The 19,479-nt window shown below is 41.1% G+C and overlaps 1 protein-coding gene across 9 annotated transcripts in view; it reads left to right on the forward strand.

Annotated features, from left to right (window-relative positions):
- N4BP2 (NEDD4 binding protein 2) overlaps nucleotides 1-13,788 on the forward strand; it is a 61,365-nt gene extending 47,577 nt beyond the window's left edge. For 8 of the 9 annotated variants that reach the window (XM_087738164.1, XM_087738165.1, XM_087738163.1 and 5 more), the window contains 7 exons: nucleotides 111-355; nucleotides 1,790-1,908; nucleotides 3,259-3,397; nucleotides 3,501-3,686; nucleotides 5,941-6,109; nucleotides 7,955-8,078; nucleotides 8,888-13,788. In XM_087738164.1, the coding sequence (XP_087594290.1) occupies nucleotides 111-355; nucleotides 1,790-1,908; nucleotides 3,259-3,397; nucleotides 3,501-3,686; nucleotides 5,941-6,109; nucleotides 7,955-8,078; nucleotides 8,888-8,933 (1,028 nt within the window). In that variant the 3' untranslated portion in view covers nucleotides 8,934-13,788. Of the gene's footprint in view, nucleotides 1-110; nucleotides 356-1,789; nucleotides 1,909-3,258; nucleotides 3,399-3,500; nucleotides 3,687-5,940; nucleotides 6,110-7,954; nucleotides 8,079-8,887 lie in introns of those variants that run through there. The other variant, XR_015700216.1, reaches the window with a different exon arrangement.
- The last annotated feature ends 5,691 nt before the right edge of the window (nucleotides 13,789-19,479 follow it).

Below are 19,479 nucleotides of genomic sequence, written 5' to 3' on the forward strand. Positions count from 1 at the left end.
AAAACCCAAAACATCTAGGCTGAAAAACTTACCTTAATTATTTTGGCTTTGCTTGTGTAAATAAGCTAATAATTGTTTTATTTGTCACCTCATTTTTATTGCTTTTGAAGGTCCTACTGTGATTCAGCAGATAGATACAGATGACTCAGAAATGCTGTTATCTCAGAATGCAGACAGTAAAATACAGAAGAAAAAAATGAGCTGGGTTTCAGGCTCCTCTGATGACGTACAGACTAAAAAACCAGCAACATCAGATGTTTTTCCTTTTATGGATCACTGGAATGCTCAGATTCAGAAAGTTTCTCTCAGACAAATAATTTCTGAAGAAATAGCTATGCAGGAGAAACAGGACCTGGTATGGATAGCATCAGTTTTTTACCCGGTTTAAATTCGTTGCTATTAATGAAGCAGAATATGTCTTATCTGGTGACTCACCTTTGTGCTGCTGATTACAGCCTGAATTCGTAAGACAAATGCATGCCAATTAGTATTGTTGATTACTGTGATACAGGACTTTGCTTGTGGTAGATGTTTCTGGTTTAAAAAAACAAATCTCATTTAAAAATGTAATATTTTGATTGTTTCACAAACAGATCATGGTGCATTTCACTCTACAGGTTAGCATTTGTGTTTGGTTGAATGTTGGTTTTTTTTTTTTTTGATTGCTCACCTGAAAAAAAAGATCAGTGTGATTTCCCACACTTTTATTGGGAAAGCGATATAAAAAAAATTTCTTAATTAGCTCTGTGCCTCGTTTATGTAGAAGTGGATTGAATTGATTTTAATATTTTTTGCAAGGAGAACCCACAACATTCCTAACAGATGAGATATTAAAAGAAGTACTTGAGGTTAATCTCGCAGGTTTCTGTACCCACTTGTCAGAAAATAAAAATCTTTTTTAAAAATTACTGTTAATTCTCTGTCTTCCACACGGTTCCCATACCCTGTCTGGTTGGCATGTGCGTAATACTGCCCTCTACTGCCCGGCAGTTGTTCAGAACAGGCATTTTTATTTGTAATTGTCTCTGATAAGTAGCTGTCCTAAAAAAGAGGAGCTTTGCTTCTACTGGTATAGAAGGTTGGATGGATTAGCCTGTACTTTGAAAGAATGGCTTGTGGATTCTTTCTTTGAACTGCATGTTTGTGGCTTACTGATAATAACAACTGTGATGTTCGCAGCTTTATTTTCAGCTTGGATTCAAGGAGCTTGGCTTTGTTTTGACCGCTTTTTTTTTTTTTCTTAATCTAGTATTGGAATGCTCAGTCCAATTTATTCTGGGCTATAATTATGTTTTCTTCTCAGCTTGACTTCACAAATATGAATATTTATTACAGTACAGCTTCAGATGCACCAAAACAAAATTGTTTACACTGTTTAATAATAAAATGCTGTTTCAACCCCAGGCCCTCAATATAGAGTAGAGAGGTGGACTTCGCACAAGCTTAGCATTGGACTAAATAGACTAGCAGGGAATGCATTCCAAAACTTAAATTTCTCCTAAAAAATCCTCGGTTTACTTTGTCCGAGTTATGAGGGAGCTCCACTTCAAATGACTGCAGAGTACTGCAGTGGTGTGTAATACAACTCACCTGTCCCTACTTCATTCTCATCAAATCAGTGTGGCAGGCTGGTATTGGCATGTTGTCACTGCTGTGGGTGCATAGCTAGTGAGTAGATATTTTTTGAAGTCTTAACAAAAGTTGGACAGTAAAGTTGGATTGACTCTGCTTTTACTATATTTTGTTCTAATCAAGAACTTGTAATATTTTTCCTTTGTCTTCTGGGTAGAGTCGGGTTCCTTCTATGGCTAGAAAAGACTGTGCCGCTAAACTAAAGGAGAAGCAACTTTTTGAGATGTTTCCAACTATTAATCAAAATTTCTTAATGGATGTCTTCAAGGACAACAAGTAAGAAATCTTTAAAGTTCTTTGTAAAAATGGTACTCTAACACTCTATAGTGCACAGTTTACTGCCTTAAATATTGAGTTAAGATACTGCTAAAGAATGGCTTTTTCCAAGCTAGCATGCTTTTTGTAGATCTAAATAAAGGTAAAACTAGCTGGTCTTAAAAGCAAAAAGGACATAAAAACTCTATGTGTAGACTTCTTTGTTTTTTTGGGGAGTAGACAGTTTTGCTTATTGGGAGAAGAATGTCTCTGGCTATTGACCTCTGACTGTCAGTGGAACTGCGTATTTGCTCTAGAGCTGAGGTGTAAATCAAGTGGGAGAAAGTAGTGGGGGTGGTAATAGTGGGTTCACAGAAAATGGCATCCGCCCAAGAGGAAAGCTACCATCACCTGATGTTAGCTGTGAGTACTTTCCTGGTTACTACAGCAGCTTTAAAGAAATGAGCCATCTTGCCATCTCTTCCTGCTGACATTCTCTTTTCTGCATTATATTTCTGTGGTATGTGGCTACCTTCTTAAATCCAAGTTCCTGAGAACTGAACTTTTTTCCAAGAAAAACTTTTTTCATCCTTGGCCAATTGAATATCTGTCTCTACATATGGGTTTGCATGCCTACTTGTCAGTCTTTCTGCTTGTCCAGGTTGTTATCAAAACCTTTCCTTGTGGGATGTTTAAAATAGGTCCTTCATCCATCTCTACAGCTCAAACATTTCACCATCTCTTGTTTTTTCACATTTTAAATTCTCTTCGTAGTGTTGCCTTTCCCAAAATCTGTCTTTACTTTTGATCAGTCTTCCTCTTGTCTGCTTACTGGACGGCAAGAATAATGAAGAAGAAAGAGGGCTTATTAGAAATCTGATGGCAACTGGTGTCCCATTCTTATTTCATTAAATTTAATAACAAAGCTTGACTGGAAATACAAGGATTTTCCTGCATAATGGTTTCAAAAAACTGAGCTAGTTTTAAACTAGTTTGTACTATCTAAACCTGACCAGAGGAGATTTAAGATGAAGTAACTTATCCAGCCCAAAAAGCAGTGTTTACTTCTAAACTAATGTCTGTTTGATTAAGGTAGGATGCAATTTACTTTAATATTTCATTGTCCTTTTGATATTCAAGTGCCCCTCAATTACGCTTCAGTCAACCAAGACTGCATATGTGTTGATGCCAGTAATGCAGTACAGTGAGTCTGCAAGCCTTTTTGTAATAAGGTGGAAAATTCCATTCCAGTGCTTTATGTCCATTGTCATCTATTTCTGTAACAATATCAAGGTTTGTAATATGCATTTGAATAAATGTAGCAGCTATTAATGTATTTGTAAAGTCACAGATTTTACTTATCCTTTACAGCTACTCTTTAGAACAAACTGAACAGTTTCTGAACTGTGTTCTGGAGGCAGATCCTGTAAAAACAGTTATAGCTCAAGAAAGTGTTCAGCAAAATGAAATTGTTTCTTCCTACAGTGCTGCAAAGAACCGGGAGAAGAAGGTATTTTTATTTTTTTTAAATAGTAGTTACAAATATATCAAAGCTATGTTAATGAAAACACCCTGCAATGCATACTTAGCTTCAACACTGGAAATTCCTACAGGCAAAAAAAAGTAAGGAAGAGGATGATCCTTTGAGTGAAATATTTCAAGAATTTGAGTATCCACAATATGATGATTTAAGAGCAGAAGCTTTTTGCCACCAGCAAAAGAGACAGGAATGTTTGAAAAAGGCTGGGGAGGCCTATCGCATGGGTATGAAGCCTGTGGCAGCGTTTTATGCACATCAGGTAAACATAAATATTGTGCTTTTTGCCTGGATTTAGAGGTACTTAAATACTGAATTGGAAGTGATAAGAAAAACATTGTGCCTACTAGAGCTGATGAATTTGCTCAATTACTGTGTAAGTGTTATATTGAGAATCACCTTACAAGTAAACTCCCTTTCACTAGTAACGATACCGATACAGGAAGCTAATATAACGAAATTCAGTGTGAGACCTCATGAAAGATGATATTTAGGGCTTAGTCACACGTGCTCATTTTCTCATAAATCTCACTCCCACATCCACATACTTGTAAGCACCAAGATTTGTGTCCATGTGGTCTGGCCAGGTTCACTCATGTGTGACATGGGCTGCAACAAACACTGGTTTTCGAATCCTCCACATGTCCCTTGGGTTCATCTTAATTGGTGATTAACTGTTTTTAGACACATCTTTTGTACTTTATAGGAGTCAGACAGGTGTTAAGATGTGATCTTTTGCCTCAGAATCTTGTTTGCTTCATCTTCCATAAATCTTGGGCAAGATTGCTGCCTGCTGCCTTTGCTTCCTCATTCTGACTGTCTTTATGGCTACAATCTGTCTTGGATTGGGATAAACGTGGTGTAGTATGCCATGCTTTTTGCCATCCATCTGGTTTTGGAGTGTAGATCTGCTGCTGATCAGTCTTGCGTGCTCTGGCCTTGGAGCACGGGCTCTCTGGTCTTGATTCAAGCACATTTCTTGGTATATACCAGTTTGATTACCGTTGATCATTGCTGTTGATCACATTCTTGATTATAAGTATCAACTGTTCTTGTAACCGTTCCTGTAGGTTGGTTTCTCAGTGTCTTCACACGAGACCTTTTCATTCACACTTCATTCAGACCACTATTAAAAATTCCATTACAAATATCTTGAAAGGCTGTAGCTTTCCCCTGATGTAATAACATTAAAAATTTGGTAAGAATTCACATTATAGAAGCATTTAATTCTAAACTATGAATTGCATTATGACAGAACAAAAATGTAATAATGAATCACTTGAATTTGCTTATTATCTTAAAACAGCTTTCATGCAATTGGTATAATGTATCGCTCAATATTTAGATTGTTACTATGCATGTAAGAAATATTGATTATTGGTCTTTATAATGAACTCTTTAGGTTCTCTGTTCATATATTCTTAAGGTTTGGAGAGATTCTAAACAAAGGTCTGCATGATTTTAAATGAAATGTAATTTCAAGTCCTGTCTTACTTTTGTTCTTAGCCATCAAGACAAGTACAATCTGGAAATTTATTATATATTTTCTTTTAGGTAATAAAAAGGCAAACTAAGCTACTTTTATTCATGAAAAATACTTTATGCTTGGTGGCCTTAGCCTGTCTTGGGAATCCTCTGCCAGTGAGAGTTATGGGGCTGGTGTCTCTGGTCTGACACTAATAGACTTCAGATGATCCATTTTAAGGAGGTGTAAGACAGACTGTCACTTCTGTTCTCTTGAGCCCTTGTCAGTCCAATACCTGGAGTTAAGCCTTCCGTTCCTTTTCAGACGGTGCCTACACATCTTCGAAGACAGAATTTGTTGCTTCAGTCTCTCAGATACTATGACTGTGAGGTTCATGGGAAATAGTTGGTACTTGTTCACTGTGTCATGTGAATAACCCTGTACCTTGCCCCTAATTCCAATAGGGACTGTATTGACCTTGTAAAAGATCATAAAAGATCATAAAAGATCTGTCAAAAATACTAGGAGAGATAATAGGCAACTACTTAAAAAAAAAAAAAAAAAAGTGTTTGCCTTTGGCTTGTCTGATACTTAGGGATTCCTTGCAGAAGAATTAACCTCAACTATAACACAGCAATTTTTTCCTGGGCTGTTGGGCAGTTTCTCTGACATTGTTTCATTAAAATTTTAGCAAAATACTTTCAGAAAGTAAAATTCTATTGTTAGGATAATAAATCTGAAAATCAGCATGGAGTGTAACTTTTTATCTTATGTAAAGATCTTACGGCTTCTTTTCTTTCTTGTAAGGCTTTTGTTATAATTTCTTCTTGGTGCCAGCTTTGAGTAGTTTCTTAAGAACAGATTTCATGAAACCTCCTTGTGAGTAGGTCTCACTGAGCCTCTTCCAGAAGTTCTGTTGCGATTATAAATTCTACTGCTTCAAACTGTGAGCTAAAGGCACCCTGCCAGTACTGTCATTTTGAACCCAGCGACCAGTGTGGAGCTTAGATTGTGTCTCGGCGTGTAATAGTTGCTGTGCTTATGAATAAAGGGTCGCCTTCATGAGCAGAAGATGAAAGAAGCCAACCATGCTGCTGCTGTGCAGATCTTTGAGAAAGTAAATACTTCCTTGCTGCCGATGAATGTGTTGGATCTGCATGGTCTTCATGTGGATGAAGCTGTGAATCAGTTGTCCAGAGTGCTGCAGGAAAAAAGTGAAGGTAGGAATAAGCTAATAATTCCTGCCCCCTAAAAGTTATTCTCCTCATTTTCTACTAAGAAATCATGGTATATGGCAATATCAGAGGGAATGAATGTAATTTAATAACATGTAAAAACAACTGGCTTTTGTGTTCTTTTATTTTCAAAGTTCCCCCAGGGAATTGTTTTTCTTTGACATGGCAATGATTCTTTTTGCTCTCTGTCTTGCCCCCTGTCCCGTCCCATGCTTCTTTGTAAATTTTCCTTTTCCTTCTGTTTTATCCTTTACTTCTATTTTTTTATTGAAGAGTTGATCTGTCCTTCCTGGCATTTTTAACAGAGGCAGTAATGCAAACATTTGTGTCATCTTTGCATTGCTTCGTCAGAACTATGTTGCTTTTTTAATCTTTACAGAAAAATCATTATGTTGGAATTCTAACCACAATGATTATATTGTCTTCAACTTTTACATGAAAGTGGGCGATTTGAGCTATCTTTCAGTAACTTCCATATCGATTTGTCAGCAGGATCTCTTGAGATCAGAATACTGCTGCTTCCATAAATGTCATTTTGTGCAGTTTTGCTTGAGGGCTTGTTTATTCTCCCAATGGAACATTCAAGTACTTCGTGAGTGTTCTTGCTGTAAAAAGATACATTTTCTGCATTGCTAGTTTACCTTATAAATTTAAGCACACTGGGAATGCTTTTATAAGAAATATTTCTTACACAAGGTACCACTGCACAAACCTAATTTCTTGAAACAGGTACTCCACACAGTGGAAACAAAAGTGTTCAGTGGGGCCTTAGATAATCCTTTTCTTTCAATATACATCAGAGATAATTAAATTGCATTATCTTGTGCTATTTCTAAAATGACATTTGTATACTTTAAGCTGTAACCTAATGCTTTTTAGATCTAAATTTCCTGACCTGCACTTAAATCAGGAGTCCTGTAATGATGGTGGGGGCTCTCTGTTCAGTCCATTCACCTAAATCTGAGGAAAAAAAAAAAAAAAAAAAAAAGATTATTTCAGTGTGCATACATGGGAAAGGGACTTAATGCTGTCATAATTAACAGTAAACTAATATAAAACCCAAATAAAGTTAAGTGCGAGAGAGAGAGGGTAGTTGAGGAAAGATGTCATGTGAACTGATAATCTCAAACTGGCAAATCTTGGCTTGTTGTGAGAATCTAGTTTAATTTATATTTTTTCCTCTTTTTTTCAAACTCTTCATCAATTTAGGTTGCTATGATCTCTGGGAGAAGAGCAGTTTCTTTTGTTATCAGGGCTAGATGCCCTAATAGAGCTCATGTGCTGTGTTGATCTGTTCATTCATGTGCTCCAACATAGCAGAAGTTAGTCCAAATAAATGTGACTTAAATGTCAAAAACTGTGTGGATTTATATTTTCCTCCTTCCTTTCTTTATCCAATAAAATATTATTTCTTTATTCACATTAAGATAAAATGTGAAACAATGGAGAGAAGTGTCACTTAAAATTTTAACTAAATTACACCTACCTCTTTTTAATTTTTCAATTTTAATTTACATCACAGGATGTAAATTCCAAGTGACGATTAGATGATAGAAACAGTAAAGCTGCTATGAAATTAGAATGTGATGATCGCAACGTGCATACTGCAAGCAATCTAGATTTAAAAAACTTGCCTATGTTTTTTCAGAATATCTTTTTCAGAAGAGGGGAAAAATGGCTATGTTTATGTAAAAGATGCATAGCCAGCATGGGAAAGCAAAGTTCTAAATCACTAGTGAGAGTTTTCAGAAAAATGGATGGAAAGGTTATACTGAACACCAAGTCTCTGCTAAGGGAAAATTTTAACCGTTACAATCCCTGCTGTTACAGAGTACCAGCAGACTGGTGGTAAACCATATCTCTGTGTTATCACGGGAAGAGGAAGCCATAGTCAGGGAGGAGTTGCTCGCATCAGACCAGCAGCTATCAGATACCTCACAAGCCACAACTTCAGGTGAGTTTAGATTTTTGTTACAGATACATATTTTTTTCTTAACCCACATTTAACTAACTGAAAATTGTAGTTAGTTTTAGAATACTGTTAAACGACTAAACAGATTAAGGCAGGTCTGCTGTTTCATAAATCCAATGCAATTGTGTGACACAAACCCGCCTTATACGGAGCACCTATTAAATGTTATATCCTTTACTCTGAAATAGATGAAAACACTATGAATTAAACTTAGTCTAACATAGTTTAATTACATATTTCCATTCAAGGTTGCTATCTTTACTGGGAAAAGTTGTTAATCCTGCTTTTTATTGGTCTCCAATACCTGGTTTAGCTCTCAGCTGCTTACGTGGGACAGCGATTTAGCAAGTCTGGGCTGTCATCAATGTCTGCTGCTTTTTCTTTACAGGAGTGTATGAAGCTGACTGTGAAGGTGGGACTCAGACATAGTAAAGACTTCCCTTCCCATTTCCTTCTTACTTTTTATAAAAGACAAGGGAGAATCTGTTTTGGAAGAAGAGGGAATGAAAGGGGAGCAGGAAAAGAGCAGAATGAATATAACCAGCTTTTTTTGTTTGTTTGTTTTCCAAATCTTCCTCTTAGTTCCTGCTGTTTCCAGCTCTTCACCTCTCCAGACCCTGTAAAATCCTTCTTCACTCTCATATCCAGAGGACATAACGCTGATTTCCTGACTCTCACATGCACACATACTTGACTGAGAATGTTATCGCTTTCCATGTTTGATGAGGGCTGAAGGAGATGGCGTGGCGCATAGCTTTCATGTTGATGCTTCATCTTTTCTCGGTTCACAGGTTCACAGAAATAAAACCAGGCTGCCTGAAAGTCATGCTGAATTGAAGGGTTGTCTAGAAGACAAGAGGAATATAGAAGCTGAGGTGTCAGATGACAGCTAAAAACTTTTTGAACAACTGCAATAGTATTTTGTAATCCGTTTTCAAGGACAGTATTTTATTAGAAATGGTCTCAATTTACAGCAGGTGGTTTTGTCAGTATGTTTCCAAGAAAATTTTTGTGTGGAACGGATCCTTTTTTGAACCTGCAAAAAGAAGACACTTAGAGGATTTGAAGTCTCAGAAATGCAGATTAAGAATTCTGCTGAGCAGTATATGATGTTTTAAAGGGAAGTTAAGGTACAATTTTTAAATATAACTGTCTTCTCAGCATACCCAGTCTATGTCTTTTGACCCTCACATATTTTAATTGCTGTGGATTCTGTGCTTTTAAAACATAGTACCTTGTACGAAGTTATCTTGTGATTCAGAACTTTGTGCTAAACCCTTCAGAAGAGCACAGGGCAGGTGGGAACTCTGCAACTACTGATATTTCAAATCAGTTACAGCTGAGTGCTAAATATTTCCAGGTTTCTTCAGAAGTCTGATGTAGTCTTTTTAGTGGCTATTTTGTGATGAGTTGACCAGTTCTACTGCCCTTACTCCATTCTAAACTTCCCTCGATATTGATGGAAGTTGCATATAAAGGACTGTGCATTAAGACCAGCTGGATGTTTGGTAATTTTGCAGACTTACTGTGATCCATTAAAGGGAAAAATACAATGCTGTAGTTCAGTCCTCTACTTACACGTAGCTAATACTGTAATTTTGCAGGAAATGCCCTTACTTTTTTCAACACCTGCTGGATTACAAGTGTTTCTTCCTTTATGGCTTTTTAAATGGAGCAAATTGCGTACCATTTCACTTTACAGGAGTCTAATAGTGATGTGTCTTCATTCTGTGTGTATTAAATTTGGTGATTTCCTTGTAGAAAATATGATTGTCTGTGAGACATTTTAAATGTATTTTTAACATCAAAGTGAATGCTAATACTACAGTAGTAATTGCCGAACTGGAAAATCTGGGAGTACAAAAGTTATTCTGTTGGTGGTGGTGTTGCATCAGCATCTAGAAATACCTCTGTAAAAAAACAAAACAACAAAAAAAGGCCCCAAACAAAAACCCCCAAAATTAAATATGAACATCTGTACTTTGGCAAGTGTTTCCAGTAAGCAACCAGAGCATTTTTTTAATAGAAATATCTTCTAGAACGCATTGCTACTTTTAATTACATCTTTGCCTCTTGAAAGGCATACAAATTTTTTACTACAAACCATTTAATTTTTGTTGCAAGGCTTTTTCAGAACAGGTATGAGTTGCGTATTAGGAATAATATTAATAGGTTAAGGATTAATGGAGGGTTTTTTTCATTTTAAACCACTTTTGCAGTAAATTTTATCCAGGAACTACATGCACATAGAATTTGTGTATGAATCCATATGTGTATGCAAGTTCTGCCATTTGTGTGCATGGATAGTAATAAGCAGGGACCTTCTGTGAGAAAAGCTGTGCACAGAAATAGGTTTCCCTTGGAAATGTGTCTGTATAAGTTGTTGACAAACTGAAAGGCAGTGTTTCCTGAATACCCATATTCATTGTAATATATACACAGTGAATGCAATGTACGATAGACTTAAAAATGAGTTTGTCATGCTTCAACAGATACAATAATCTTTTCATGGTGATTTCAAGTGGAAGAATAGCTTGAATACTATTTAATCAAAGGGACTCTTACTGGAATAATAGACTGTCATAATAAGTTTTGTATTTTTTGTGGGTACTTAGTTCATCTGAATTATGTCCCTTCTCTTTTTCTTTCTCTGGGCTGCTCTGTAACCAGTGGGTGAAATACAAAAGACCTGTGCTCCCCAAACAGCACTAGCAGAGGCGTTTCTGCCACCGCACAATGTCCTGAGCGGTGCCTAAAATGTACTGAGATGACATTTAGGCACTTGGCCTCGAGACAGAAGTTTAGACTATCAGCTGTCCAGGATTGCAGATGCTAGAATTGCCTCAGCGGAGCTAGGATCTTTGTTTTGGACTAAGGAACTTCTTTCTGCTCCTGAACAGGTTTTCCTTAGTGCTGCTGTTTTATAGTGAACGGAGGGGCAGCTCTTTAAAGCGTAGTCCCTGTTTGTTGGCCCGGGTGGCTGAGTTGCCCAGCAGAGGTCCCAGTGTATGCTCAGAAGTGTTGCATGTTGAGCTGCTGGGTGCCCAAGCCCTACGGCAACACGCTTGAAAACAGGGGAGTGCCAACTTCTGGTTGTTTTGGGAGGAGGCCTGATTCACTCAGCATGTTCACACCATTCCTGACATGGATAAAGGCAGCTTAGATTTCAGTTCAAAAGACGAGCAGAAAAAGTTGTTGTCTTGCCCATCTGTTCATCATAATCTAGTTGTTGACAAGTTTACCCTGGAGATGAGAAACACAGCTTTTTACCTTCTTCTGGCCTACGATTGCCAGAATCGGGGGCAACGATTGCGCTTGACTCTCACTTCCCCAGAAAATGCTCTAACCAGTGTCCTCAGGAGTATTCTTGAAGTCGCCGCTTCCTGAGCCTCTTTCAAAATCGCCACTGCAAGCTAAAAATGCAAGATCAAGGGGACAAAAGAGATTAAAGAATAAAAAGCACATAAACACTCTCTGGAAGAGGGCTGGGACTCCAGAAAGTGAGCTGTTCCCACTGAGCTTCAATGTCCCTCCATATTATTTTTCCATCTCTTGGCCATATTTGGATAAATGCATAAAAAATGTTCAGGGCAAACCCTCAGCTCCACCCCTTACTAGCAGAGTTTGTTTCCTCCAGTCTGTGAAAGTGAGCAGAGGAATACATAGCTTAAGAGCAATTTGGAGTACTTCTCTCTCTCCCTTTCTCCATTGCCCCTTTGGGTGCAGGCTGAGGTTCACTAAGGTACTCCGAATACCCTATGTGGTTATAGGTTGACTATTCGCCTAGTATGAATTGTTTGATTACAGGCTGAACTTTGATGGAAGATTGATGGTTTGAAATTGTAACGTGGGCAGAACAGGTCTTGCTTTTATTGAAGTTAGTGGCAGAGCGTCCATCAGCTTCAGCAGCTCGGGGTGAGGCATTGCAGTTCCAACTCGGAGAAAATATGGTGAGCTCAGCTTTTTTCTTCCGTAGGAGCTTAAGCATGTGCTTAGAAGCTGTGCTGAGCTGGATACAGAATGGAGCAGAAGATCAGTGCACGGAAAGAAAGAAAGTAGACTTTTATTAGTAAGGTCTTCCATGCCTTCAGCTACTTGCCAGACTGTCCAGAAAAAAAACACTGGACTTGTATTTCTTTGGCTGGTGTTATAATGTATAGTGGGATGAATTATATCAAATATAATTGTTTTAAAATGGTATTTCAAAGTAGGTTACATTTGAGAACTTCCAGCTTTTCTGATGTCTTTTGCAGCTACATCAGTGAAATCTTGAGGTATCATGTAAATTCTGTATCATCTTACACTTTTGATTAAAGTAGCACTTAGCAGTATTGCCACCAGCACTCTGAAATAATGTGCGACTGTTCAAATACCTATTTTGTGTACCACTTCTTATTCTATTTTTCAACAGCATGTGGTTGTGATGACTGATAGACTTTAATATGTGACTTTTGGTTTCTTTTTTACAAAACATTTTCACCCTTATCCCAATTTTTAATTTAGGAAAATTCTTTTTTTTAAACACAAAATTTAATTCTTGTGCTAGCATTGATGAGTAATCTTACAGTAAAGGAAAAAAAAAAAAAGCCCAGAGGTGCAATGAAGAAGGTTGTTCTCCTAAGTAATGTGAGTGTTTAAAAATATATTTCAGTTGATTGTGAAAGTAGTAGGGCAAAAGTGATTTTTTAAAAAAAAAAATATTTCAAGATACCTTGATAATACTTTAGTGACTTTGGCTTTTGCTTTTAATAGTACGTGGTACAATTTTATTTAAACTTAATGTTTTTATAGGCCTGTTGAAGGACACCTCAGGCAAAGTTTAACTGGCATTTTTTTGTGGCTGTTGGAAACCATTGTGACTTCGGAGTCCGCATTCCAACAATGTCCAGATGCTCTAGTCATAACCTAGAACACCACTAGAACTAGAACATCTGGAACATCAATGTTGTGAATATGTACAGTGTCAGGGAAGATCTTTACATGGTTAGCAGAACATGTATTCTAGAAGGTTTTACTTAAGGAGGTGAAATGTAACCGATTTGTTATTTAATCTTGCCACAAAATATGGTGGGTAGACGAGAGTAATTTCATTGTTGGTAATGGCAAAGAAGGATCATCACAAAAGTATATGAGAAATTATACGTAGACTTTGTTACTGATGCTTACGTCTTCAAATGCAATTCACATTTCCAGAATAACACTGCCCTCTTTGCAGAGCTGAGGAGATGATAGAGTATGAACACTGTAACAAAGAAGAGTTCATTGACTTACCACAATTCCCAAGTATCATGTTCTCATTAAAAAACAAAACAAAAACAAAACACCAACAAAAAACAAAACCCCAAAAACCCCCCAAAACCCACACAAAATCCAACCAAAGCCCAACTGTTCATACTATTTCAGCTACATAAACTGTGCAGAGGATTAAAGGACTTAATGTGAATATGCATGTGAAAAGAGCTAGTATTGCAACTAGCAGTTGTAAAAGCTGTTAGGACCAGTACATTGGATGATATCAATGTCTTTTTAAATTAAAATAAAAAATGATTTTTTTATTTGTATAAAGTTGTAATTTTGCTGTTAACTATAACTTTCATTTTTTACTGAAATACAATTTTGTAATTTGCATTTAGAATTTCTAATGTGAAAAGGAATTTACAAAATCTAGTTTAATAAAGGATTTTTGCCACAAGTATAGCCTTCTGTCTTTCCTTGGAAGACTACGTTTCGGCTTGTATCAGATTTTGTCAAATAGTAGTCTTGGAGTTCTGCATGAAAGCCACTTGCCTTGACTTCAGGATACCATCTGTAGGGAGATGAAGCGACCATCTGCAGGCGTAAAAAGGAACAGATTTGTGGCCTGATTTTAAGTGTTGCGAGTGGGAGCTGAATGCTCACATTACTGAAAATGAGGGTCATGGTTTCAGATTTTTTTGGCCTGAAGTAGCTGAAGAGATGCTGTTCAGGCCTAGCTTATTTTGTGGGAGAGTGAGGGCAGTGGTGTGTGTCGAGGGGAGGGGCAGGTATGGCCACTGTAAAGATGAGAGTTTGGGGGATGGAAGTGTTCTAGATAGACATCATTTAGCAAGAGCCCTTAGGTCAGAGGCAGTGACAGGTCGGATCCTGAGGAAGCACAATCGCTGTATCATCGTGGATTCAGAGCTAGTAAGCCTGGCTGTTCCCAAGCCTGCTCTGTGCAGAGATACTCCTGTGTCGTGTTCCTGGAAGTGTGGAAAGACACCTGAGGACAAAGTGCTGGCTAGAGCCCAGCCTATTTTATTAGCTCAGGTTGAGGACAGCTGGCTTCCTGCAGAGTCATTCCTGTGACTTCCTCACCTTGTAGCTTGGATAGACTGCAGAAAGGAGCCGGGTTCGTGCATTTGCACAGCAAAGCCCTAACTAATAAGCTGTTCTAGAGAGCAGGGAGAAGAGGTTTTGGGAACACATGAAAGCTTGGCAGATGCTGGCTCATTCTGAGCCACAGCTACTAGACCAAAGAATCGGTGAATGGTTGGTTGTGTGCTCCTTACTTACAGGGCTCCCTGCTCTGGCAGCGTGGCTCAAGGTCCAGCTTGGACCAGTCTCTCAAATTGGGTTTTAAAGTGGAAGTACTGCTGCTAGACTTTGGGGCAGGCCAGCAGTTCAACGTGGAGACCCAGCTTGACTCCTACCCTTGCTAAAACAGTCCATCCTGATTCACCAGCTTCTGTTTCAGGTCATGCCCTTATCTCCTCTGTGTGCTGGGCTAGCTCTGAGCTCCCCTCTGCTTGCAGCTGCGAGTTTTCTCCTCAGCATTGCTCGGGGGGAAGTTCTGAGAGTCCTTCTCCCGACTTAAATATGAGAATTGGAATATTTTAGTCTGTCCTTACTTATGGAAATTATTTGAACTTTAAGGCTGAAAATTGAAGTGCGGTAAAATAAAAATGTTGCTTGAGGCAAACAGAAATTTTCAGCCCAGATCATTAAAGTACAATTAAAGGTTTTGTCTGCTGGCGGAATGCATCGGATAGGTAGCTCGACAATAGGTGGTGCCCTTGCCAATGGCATAGAGGAGGGTGGCAGCAGCCTTTACCCTGCCCTTACCAGAGCTGCTGTTGCTCTGTATGACATGCACTAAAGGATGTTATTACACATCACGTGCTCTTTGTTTCTTCCTCAGAGGGAGAATACTGTATTCGGAGTATTGTTTTGGTGACTTTTTTTCCTTCTTTACAGATGGGTGGGGTAGAGTTTGTTTTCAAAATATTCTTGCTGCTCTGTGCTAAAGATGGGCAAGACAAGTTCGTTTTGCACTCAGATTTGAAGATGATAACGTTGGGGTTTCTCCTTTAGCTACCCCGTGTTGTTTTTTGTAGGTTAGTTGTCTGGATGCTTGGACAAATCGGTCTGTTTGGAGAGTGACACAAAGACATTGTGCTGTTTGGTGAAGTCCTGTGCCGCTGTGGGTGTTGCTGGTGGCACAGAGTTTTCTTGAAAACCCTTGTGGGGAAGGACCCTCTTGATGTTGCTTGACTTTCTGCATCACAGGGCCTGATTGGGCTAGCAATGGTTTCTCATTAGTTGCCATCATTAATTGTGTGGGATAGGTCAGGAGATAAAGTTCCCTTTTTCCTGTAGCCTGAGTGGTTTCTGTGTGGCCCGGAGCTGGGAGGCGCTTGTCTTTTGAGGATTACCTCAGAGAGCCCTTCCCATAAACGGGGCCCATGTTTGTCCTGAATGACAGGAGCTCTGGCTTTCCAGCAGTGTGGCATTTAGCAGCTGTCTCTTGGCAAGGAAGGGCCTTGTGCCCCTTTCCCCTCTCTGCACTTCTGCCAGATCCAGGAGTCTTTGCCACCCCTGGGCCGGTCTGCCCTGCGTCCCTGAGTGCTGGTGAGCCCCTGGGATCCTGAATCAGGTCTGCAGCCTGTTTCTCCCACACCTCAATGGAAAATACATGGTGAGGGAAACTACGGGGCACACAGATACCCTGTAAGCTGTAAGAATCTTTTAGGGAAGATTTATGGAGGCATGCGGATGGGCCACGTCTGAGGGGGCATGTTGCCAGGTGCAGGCAGAGGCCCTGAAATTCATAGAATCATAGAATGCTTTGGGATGGAAGGGACCTTTAAAGGTCATCTAGTCCATCCCCCCTGCAAATTGCTGTGGAGAAGGTTGGCTACTGGATCCAGAGGTCAACCAGTATCCAGAGACTGCTGTGATGAAGAAGAAAGGCCCATTATAGCATGAGGGGCTTTATGCCAGAGGATGGATGGTGGCATGGAGTAGGGGCATGCCAGCCAATTGAGAGGATGGCAAACACTAGAAGGCATCTGCAAAACCTGATAGGGAAACGTGTCATCTGGCGGGTGGGCAGTGCAGAGGTGTCCGGCAGACCCTGAGGCGCCGCAGGACCATGGAGTAAGGTACCATGCACAGATGGGGCACTACTGCTGGGGCAGCCCATTTCCCTCAGCTCCAGCAAAGCAGTGCTGGTGTATGCACACCAGCACCTCGAAGCAGACTGTCGCTGGGATGCGCCATTCAGAGGCCTTGCTGAACTGAGTGTCGTAGATAGGGCTCAACATCCTGTGAGCGACTTGTTTTGTACTGTGTTCAGGTTTGGGGTTTTCTTTTAGCTTTATTTATGTAGCTTTCATATTTTAAGAATGCTACAGATCTTTGTCTTGACTGAGACAAAAACTGTGTTGCAGACTTTGGGGGTGGGGAAGACGTGTAGTTTTGGTAGCTTTTTAGCGAACAAATAGGGCTTTTGGCATCCATTCCCCGATGGACATGTAGGCTATCCCTGCCACTTCAGGGTTTGAAAAAGGCAGCCATGTACCCCCAGTGCCACCAGAGGTCCCCATGGCCTGAGACCCTTGTGCTGCCGGGCGATGTGATCTTTACCTCAATCTGTGAAAACGGAAAGGACTGAGGGGGGGCACAGGATAAAAGCCACCATCTTGCTTTCCTCCCTATTGTCCTAAGCTGTTTTGTGTCCTCTGTCATGGCGCTGGGTCTAAAACTAGATTTGTGTACTCCTCGTGAGTAGGGAAAGTTTTTTCATATGGCTCAGGAGACATCTTGCATGACTTGGGGAGTGCTAAAATGATAGTAAAAATATTAAATGCTGATGCATTTCCTCAGTGTGATCAGGATGTGATATCTGCGGCTTTCTTTGGGCAGTAGACGTTTGAGTGTGGTAGTGCTGCTATGACGATTCTACAATCTTGGTAAGCAACTGTATGGATCATTACTATTTTTGTGTTTTCTTGAGAAACAAGACCCTTCTCCATGGCTGGTCATACAGACTGGACAGGAGAGCAAGCAACAGAAATACTCTGCCTGCGCCACAAATTGAATCAATTTGGTCTGTAAATGGAGGAATGGTAGTCCTGTCAGGTCAGGCTGCGGGAGCTCTGCACCATGGTATTTGCTCTATGTCAGCTAACTCACAAGGCATCGCCTCAGATTCCCTCCTCTAAGTCAGGGTAAAAGTAGTCTTCCTCACCTGTGTGTCCTTCTTGCCTTTCCAGATTATCCCCTGTTACTCTCTGTGCAGTGCCATATGGGCAAGCCATGGGTGACTGGGAGCTTCATTGAGTTGAGTCCCCATGCTTGGAGGTATTAAAAAGATGTGTAGATGTGGCACTTAGGGACATGGTTTAGTGGTGGAGTTGGCAGTGCTAGGTTAACGGTTGGACTTGATGATCTTAAAGGTCTCTTCCAACCTAAACGATTCTACGATTCTATGATTCAGCTTTTTGGCATTTATCAAGACAGCCATGTAAAGTGGCTACCTTGATATCCTGCAGAGAGAACAGAATGTCCCTGGAGGGATGATGCACCCCGGCTGGCAGGGGTTTTCCCCCAGCGAGCGCTTTGGGAGCAATTCAGAGCACCTGCGTCAGGCTCCTGGTCTGAGCCTTCCTCTGGGGAAGCATCTCCAGGTTCATAGACTAGAAAGGAGAAACTGGCTGGTGAAGCGGGGAGCCTGAGACTGCACAGTATGACTATCCCCATCTCCTTCTTCAAAACAGCAGGAAGTGGGAAAAGCACATTCAAAATACAAACAGCTGTTGCCTTCATCTTGCTGATTTTCCCAAGGGGAACTCCAGCGTCTTCTGACTTAGCTGGGGCAAGAGGCCTACTTTGTGCTGGCATTTCTTTTCCTGACAAGAAAAACGTACAGATTGCAGAAATAACGAGGCAGGGCAGCGCTGCGGGGCGGGAAGGTGCACAAGTGGAGCGGGGCAGGGGCAGGAGCGGCTGCTGGGGAGAAGGGAGAGGCGGTTCCCCTGGACCCGGGAGCCGAGCTGCCCTGAGCTGCGGTTTCCTGGGGCGCTTGGGGGGTTGCTGGGGAGGCAGGGAAGGGGGAGCCCCGGGGCAGGCAGGCCGCAGGGCCTGGCATGGGGCCGCCTCGCAGCAGGGCTGGTGAGAAAAGCTGCTTCCTCCGGCACTTCCCTGCTCTGAGAGGGCTCAGCTCTTCGCCCTCCTCGGCAGCATGAAAGGAGGAACCAGCGTTTCCTCAGCGCTTCTGGCCTCCATCAGCGTCTTCTGCCCCGGCAGCAGCGCTGGGGACCACCTCAGCGGCTCTGACCCTTGGGCAAGGCCAGGGGGTGAGTGCAGGAAGCCGCCCTGGCCCCGAGGCCATGGCCTCAGGTTGGGTGTGATTTCTCAGAGAAAACCACTGGAGCCTCCTCCATGGTTTCAGCAAAGCCACTGGGATTATTTTTGCATTAAATCCAGATGGGGGAAGGAAGTGTGAATGTCCCTGGGGAGAGAGAAAATTGCAAAAGTCAGACAATTTACAGAAACAGATGCGGGCTTGCACGCTATGCGTGTGGAAGTGTTTGCCGGCAGGAGCGGGCTGCCCCTCAGACCCCGGGGCTGCCCAGTGGGGCCTGCCCGTCCCGCCGGCCCCTGCCTGGGCTCTCCCCTGCCTGCCCTGCAGCCCCAGCCGCTGCCTCCCCGCCACAGGCAGCCTGCCCGCCTGGCCGCTTTTGGCCTCTCCCTGCCAGCTCCAGGGCTGCGCAGCCACTCTGCGCCCCTCGGGGCTGCAAATATCTCCTACGAGCCCCAGCAAAAAAAGGCAAAAAACCAAGAGCAGGCAAGCGCAGAAGAAAGCTTATTCCCTGAATAGGGCAGATGGGTATTTTGGGAATTAGTACCTGATTTTGGGGAAGAAGATTGAATTTGTTCTCAGTGGTGTGACTGCTTTTATGCTAGACAGTCTCAGAACGAGACAGGGGAGTTAAGTAACCTTCAGTGCAGCTCTAAGCACGCTTCCCTTTCAAGAGAGGGGAAGTAGGTTTTCGTATTGCCCTGAAAAAAAGCGCTTCCCATACCTTGTCCTGACCACTCACTCTGCACTGGCGTCATGGGAGGAATTGTGCTGGGAAGT

This window comes from Nipponia nippon, unplaced genomic scaffold (genome assembly GCF_047370975.1).
Source record: "Nipponia nippon isolate SJK-2023a ecotype South Korea unplaced genomic scaffold, ASM4737097v1 scaffold_6, whole genome shotgun sequence".
Classification (NCBI taxonomy): Eukaryota; Metazoa; Chordata; class Aves; order Pelecaniformes; family Threskiornithidae; genus Nipponia; species Nipponia nippon.